This window comes from Tachysurus vachellii, chromosome 10, assembly GCF_030014155.1.
Source record: "Tachysurus vachellii isolate PV-2020 chromosome 10, HZAU_Pvac_v1, whole genome shotgun sequence".
Classification (NCBI taxonomy): domain Eukaryota; kingdom Metazoa; phylum Chordata; class Actinopteri; order Siluriformes; family Bagridae; genus Tachysurus; species Tachysurus vachellii.
Window position 1 is genome coordinate 23,502,536 of NC_083469.1, and position 6,889 is coordinate 23,509,424.

Consider the following 6,889-nt stretch of genomic DNA (forward strand, 5'->3'; position numbering starts at 1 on the left):
TAATGTCAATGTAAATAATGTCCTTTCTACAACAGTTTGTAGTTAAGTGTAATTGAGCGACCAAGAGGAACTATCAGGTCAGCACAAATTCTGAGTTCACCACAGGCCTGATACTAAATCCTTCTTGTCGAAGCCAAACGATCGCTGATGAAGACCAGACTATATTTGCATGAATGTGCAGGCGAACAGGCGTTCCTAATAAAATGGTCATTACATGAGTTGGCCAATGGTTTTAGAATTAATTGTGGTGGATTAACTGGTCTTGCTTGGCAGTTATGGTGCAATTGTGGACATGTTCCTTGTCATTTGGTCAAAAATCACTTCTGTAGGTTCGAAAACTGACTGAGGAATAGTATACAAGAGTATACATAAACAGTAGACGTCTTGTTGCCATCGTTTGCTATGACTTTTTACAGGATGCTTTATGATTTCTACGAGGATGCCAGTGTATGTCGCAAAAAAAAATAAAAATGTAATTTAAAAAAATGCCATAGCTGTGTAATCCATCAGACATGGAATGAATCATTAATGTTAAGGGCAAACTTTATAGAGTGTACTGATAAACACTTGAGTAACCTTGTGGTCAAGATAAGTCGGTATAAAGGTTTTAAGTATTGCAGGCTAAAAGAAAGCCTAATGCTTTTAATCTGGTCTTATAGCTGACCCAAGGCTGGCACTGTTGATAAAATGGGCCATTAAAGTAAAGCCTGAAGGACAGCAGGAGAAAGAAATCAAGAGACTTAAACCTTTTAGATCCTCTCGTAGCCCCTTCATTATCAATGGGCAAGCTAGTGGGGTTTTTCAATAAGTCCATTTGCCGACACTTGTCTGTTATTGACTTGTTTGTTATTGACTTTTTTATAAATAACTGCACTAGTGACATCACTGACTGTTCAGTTTGAGGGTTAGGTTTGTATATGAAATCCTTAGTACGTACGTTATTTAACATGCTATTCATTTTCTATCCCAACTAACACTTAAAAAGTGGATCAGTGCTAATTTTGCGTTTTATACATAAACAATGCTCCTGTGCATTTCAGATATACACAAAACTGTTAACTCGTTTCCCCCGAAAAGACTAAGAAAAGGCGAGAAATATGTCAAACATTTTTATTTGACGTGTCTTTGTGTCTTTTTGAACAACAACAGTTTATTCAAGCATTAGTTGTAACACAGTAACGCTATCTGTATTTGTATAGTACTTCAAATACCCACATCCAAGGTGTGAATTCCTGCCTTCAATCCCAGTATTCCCATTATAGGCACCAGAGCTGCTGCTCTTCTGACCAGGATGCAGCAGTTACTGAAATTGAGCGATAGTGTGTGTCAGTATTCAGAGTCAAACCAGAAGAGTTTCTGTTTAATTAATGGAACCCTAACACTAATCCTCCAGTGAAAAATACTGGGAACAAACACTCAAAATGTCATGATGTTGATTCTGGCTTTGAGAGTTCGTCAACCTCAGCAACATCACAGCTACTTACTGAAATTTCAATTAGCATCGGAATAATATCTTTCTGTTCAGTTACATTCCTAAAGCAGGTGCCTGAAAATCTGTTCTCTCTCTGTGTCTCCCTGTGAGTCTCTCTCTCTCTCTCTCTCTCTCTCTCTCTCTCTCTCTCTCTCTCTCTCTCTCTGTGCCCCTCTGTCTGTGTGTCTCTGTTTGTCTGTGTGTCTCTCTCTATGTCTCTGTGTGTCTCTGTGTCTCACTGAGTCTCTCTCTCTGTGCCCCCTCTGTTTGTCTCTGTCTGTGTGTCTCTCTATGTGTCTTGTTGTTTCTCGCTGTGTGAGTCTCTCTCTGTGTCTCTCTGTGCATCTCTGTGTCTCACTGGGTGAGTCTCTCTCTCTGTGCCCCTCTCTGTTTGTCTCTGTATCTGTGTGTCTGTGTGTCTCTCTCTAGGTCTTTATGTGTCTTGCTGTGTCTCTGTGTGTGTCTCTGTGTCTCTATGTGTCTTGCTGTGTGTGTCTCTCTCTATGTCTCTGTGTGTCTCTAGGTGTCTCACTCTGTCTCTGTGTATCTCTCTCTGTGTCTCTCTGTGCGTCTCTGTGTCTCGCTGTGAGTCTCTCTCTCTGTGCCCCTCTCTGTGTGTCTCTGTCTGTGTGTGTCTCTCTCTATGTCTCTGTGTGTCTCTATGTGTCTTGCTGTGTCTCTGTGTGAGTCTCTCTCTGCGTCTCTGTGTCTTGCTGTGAGTCTCTCTCTCTGTGCTCCTCTCTGTGTGTCTCTGTCTGTGCATGTTTGTCTTTGTGTGTGTCTCACTCGATGTCTCTGTGTGTCTCTGTGTCTTGCTGTGTCTCTGTGTGTGTCTCTCTTTGTGTCTCTGTGTCTCTCTGTGTCTCACTCTCTGTCGCTCTGTGTCTGTCTGTCTCTCTCTCTCTTTGTGTGTCTCTCTCTCTGCATCTTTGTCTTTCTTTCTTTCTTTCTTTCTTTCTTTCTTTCTTTCATTTTTAAGAGATTGTAATAATATCCTAAAAGACAGTGTTATTATCATTTTATCACAATTATCACAAATTTCACACATTTGCTTGTGGAAAAAGGTAATAGTATTAAAAAAAATCTAAAAATATTAGAAAAATACTTCTCTCAGGTGGTATAGCTGCTCATTCTTCTTGGCAAAATGCCTCCAGTTTCTGTAAATTTTTTGGTTGTCTTGCACAAACTGCACGTTTAAGATCTCCCCAAAGTGGCTGAATGATACTGAGGTCAGGAGACTGTGATGGCCTCCAGAACCTTCACATTTTCTGCTGTAGCCATTAGAGGGACAACCTCGCCTTGTGCTTTAGATCACTGTCATGTTGGAACATTGAGAGCGTCCCATGCGCAGCTTTCATGCTGTAGAATGCAAAATGTCTGCCGGTATTTGTGATAACATGCTGTATTCAAATTGCCATCAATTTTTACTAACTTTCCTGTATGACTGAAGCTCACACAGACCAAAACATCAGAGATCTACCACCATGCTTTACAGTGGGGATGGTGTACCTTTCACTGTAGGCCTCGTTGACTCGTCCCCAAATATAGTGTTTATGGTTGTGACTAAAGGCAAATTTTGGTCTCATCACTCCAAATGAGCTGTGAGTCTTGTCTAGGTGATGTCTAGAGTATTGAAGCAGGGTCTTTTTGTGCCATGGGTGCAGTAACGACTTTCTCCTTGCAACTTGACCAGGCAGGTCATTTGTGTTAAAGTCCCTCCTTTCTGTTCTTCAATTCTTTAGCCAGTAATGGGTGAAATCTTTCTTGTTCTACCTGACTGTTTCTTAGCATCAACATGCTCTTGTTTTCCACCTCTTTATCAAAGTGAACAGTACTGACTGGCATTTTGAACAGCACCATCTACCTTATAACGCAGGTCCATTAGCAGTTCATTTGTCTTCCCCATAGTGCAGTATACAGCCAAGTCAGTGCATCACCACATGAGCTGAGAAACCCCCTGACTATTTATTTATGCACAGACACTTATTACAACTAGATTTGTAAAGTTTGTCGTGACAAACTTTGATGTTGGTTTTGACGAAGCAAGTATTTGAAAAGGCCGGTGCTTTATGGAGGCGAGTGGACATAAGGGACATTGTTACTTTTAGAAGCAAGTGGACAGAAAGCTAGGGTGCCAAAACATTTGGAGGCAGGTGGAGACAAGCATGTGACGTCATCCGAATACTCTTGAGGAAGTTGGGCTGAACTCATTGGGCTGAGTGTTTTGATATGTCACATGTCCATGTTGTGCTAATTTTTGATTTTCATGTGACATCATGTGACGTCAGGTGACATCACCAGAATACACGTGAGGTAATTGCTCTCATTGGGCTGAGTGTTTTGATATATGACATGCCCATGTTGTGCTAATTTTTGATTTTCACGTGACATCACGAGACATCACGTGATATCATCAGAATACCCGTGAGGAAGTTCCCCTCATTGTTCTGAGTGTTTTGATATGTCACATGTCCATGTTGTATACACCAATGGTGTAGATAGTTTGCAAGCTTGCCGAGTTATAAACCTCCAAAATTTATAAGGGAGTCTATGGGAAAAAAGGCCATTTTGAGAACCGGTACCGGAAGTATCGCTTAGAAAAGTAATAGCAACAAATTCAGACCAGGGTCTACAACATATCCGAATTTGGTGCATGTGCGAATTTGGTGCTCCTCAAACGGAGTTTCTCTTGATATATTTTTGTCTAAGCTTAAATAGAAAAACAGACTGTTGGCTTCTACAAAGCCAACATAATTACAATGAGTCACAGGTGTAGAAACTTCTCCTTTAATGGCCTTTTAAACCTTTGTGTGCCAACCTGTGTGTTTATAATGTCGCATTCAGTGATATGTAAACTTTTGATCAGGGTTGTTTAGGTGATTTCAGTTAGGTGATATCATTAGATTTTATAAAGGAGTCAAACATCTATGTGAAATCTATTATTGACTTCATGTGACCATTTTAAATATTTATAAATACTTAGTGGTTAGCACATTCGCCTCACACCTCCAGGGTTGGGGGTTCGATTCCCGCCTCCGTCTTGTGTGTGTGGAGTTTGCATGTTCTCCCCGTGCCTCGGGGGTTTCCTCCGGGTACTCCGGTTTCCTCCCCCAGTCCAAAGACATGCATGGTAGGTTGATTGGCATCTCTGGAAAATTGTCCGTAGTGTGTGATTGCGTGAGTGAATGAAAGTGTGTGTGTGTGTGCCCTGCGATGGGTTGGCACTCCGTCCAGGGTGTATCCTGCCTTGATGCCCGATGACGCCTGAAATAGGCACAGGCTCCCCGGGACCCGAGGTAGTTAGGATAAGCTGTAGAATGAATGTAAAATGAATGAATGAATGAATAAATGGTAATGTTTAATCATTTATTTCAGTGTATGCAAACTTTTAAGCACATCTGTATATATAATAAATATACGGATTCATATAATTCCACTCAAAATAATCAAACAGAACTAAGAAAAAAATACACCAGACATTCACCAGCTGTATAATATTAATAAAAATGATTAAATAATTAAAATGTACTAATGAAATATTTTCTCTACGTTATAAAACAAAGCCTGTATATCACTGACTCTGTAATGTTTGGATTAAATTTAACACCTAACTATTATTTACAATGTTCAGCATAAGCATCAAGCTCATTTCACAGCATCCAAAATCTTCCAATAAAATAAAAAATATATTTACAGGCTCTGCTTATTTACCTGAATTCTTCCTCATGGCTTGCCGCTAAAAGCTTTTCCATTTATTGGACCACTCCAATGTAGCACAAAAGAGGAGCAATATAAAAAGGACTACAAGGTCAGAATTCCACTATAATGATGTTACTTGAAGCAGCAGCTTCTCTGAATGCTTTACTGAGTCATCCAGGTTTAATTAATAATCTAATATTGTTATTTTATCATGTCTTCTGTTTCAGTGAATTTTAATATAGTCTACAGTCCATTATGGGCAATATGTTTATTCATACTTTACATGATTATAAATTCCATATATAACGTCTTAACGGCTTAAGCAAAAGGTTATCACTAATTGACTGCACCGTGTGGGTGGCATTCATTTTAAATCCCAGTGAAAATACAATAAAGGAGATTTGGCAATTCAATTCTTTTAAATGACTAAAAACTGGAATTAGCACCTATGTGCAACCAGTCAAACAAAAACAACCTCCTTAATGAAGAAAAGGTGCATTTTTTTTTCCAACAAAAGCTGACGCAGACCTGAGTTAAGTCATAATAAGACGTGTGAACTGACCCTCGTGCCCTTAGCACAGTGAAAAACAACATGAAGTGGCGAGTACGTGTTAATCCGTCATGGTACCGTTTTAATGAGCAGTGACATTTTAGAAGGCGTTTGGTCAAATGGCTTGGATTATACTGTATGGTTCATGGTGTTTGGGAGCCAGAGAAGAAATTTAGTAGCATGTACCCTTGAAAGGTGTGTCACTTAGGTGGCCTTATAAAGGAAGAGCAGAGAGGGGGTTCAGACATCAGAAACACATCACACACGCAGGTACACAGCAGGACGTCTTTGAGAGAGAGCATTCACAAACCGGAGAAGTACACCTTTCTTCCTTAACACGTGAGTAATCACAAATGTACGTCTGTCGATTTTAATTTTATCTTCTTGCTGCAAAAGGGGGCTGGAAATCAATCGTAAGTCAATCGTCTTCTTTGTTTTGTTTTCGTTTGATTTAATATTATCTTGTTTCCTGTCAGGGTCAGGACACTATGCTGTTGGATTAAGGAACTTTTTTATTTGCAACATATAGCATAACAGAATATAAAACTCAGTGATCAGTGGCTAAATAGTTTAATATATTGTACTGCATTTGCACAACCTAGGGTTATTTGAACCGATGCATAGATTCTATTTTACTTCTTACTCTTTGCTGTGGTTCTCCAGTAACGGGTAAAGAAGCGAGAATGGGGTGTCCTGTGTGGATGTTGGCTTTGGCTATGCTGTGTGCAAGTGGCACAGGGGTTCGAGCCCAGTGCTGGGAAAACACTGGCTGCAAAGATCTAAGCGCTGACAGAAATATCCTGGTAAGTATCTGCTTGAAAGTTCTCTTTATTCTAATTTTGTTGCCATCTCACGGTTTTGTGCTTAGATTTTAATTGGTGTTTCTTTAGTGCGAAGTAAACATGCTTGTGACTTTAGTATTGCATGATCTCCTTCTTTATATTTATTGTATGTCTTTGCACGTCAGGAATGCATCAAGCTGTGTAGATCTGAGCTTACAGCAGAGTCTCCTATCTACCCCGGTGACGGCCACCTCCAGCCCTTCTTGCTCGTTCCCAATGAAATTTCTGCTGCCACGCTTTCCACTCCACAAGAAGATGAAGCTCCAGAGTCTGGTCCACAGCATGAAGACAAGCGTTCCTATTCCATGGAGCACTTCCGCTGGGGTA

The 6,889-nt window shown here is 40.3% G+C and overlaps 1 protein-coding gene across 1 annotated transcript in view; it reads left to right on the plus strand.

Moving 5' to 3' along the window:
* Positions 1-6,394: 6,394 nt before the first annotated feature.
* pomca (proopiomelanocortin a) overlaps positions 6,395-6,889 on the plus strand; it is an 846-nt gene continuing 351 nt past the window's right edge. The window contains exons 1-2 of the mRNA XM_060879132.1: positions 6,395-6,523; positions 6,688-6,889. The exon at positions 6,688-6,889 is cut by the window's right edge and continues 351 nt beyond it. Coding sequence (XP_060735115.1) covers positions 6,404-6,523; positions 6,688-6,889 — 322 coding nt within the window. The 5' untranslated portion in view covers positions 6,395-6,403. The remainder of the gene's footprint in view (positions 6,524-6,687) is intronic.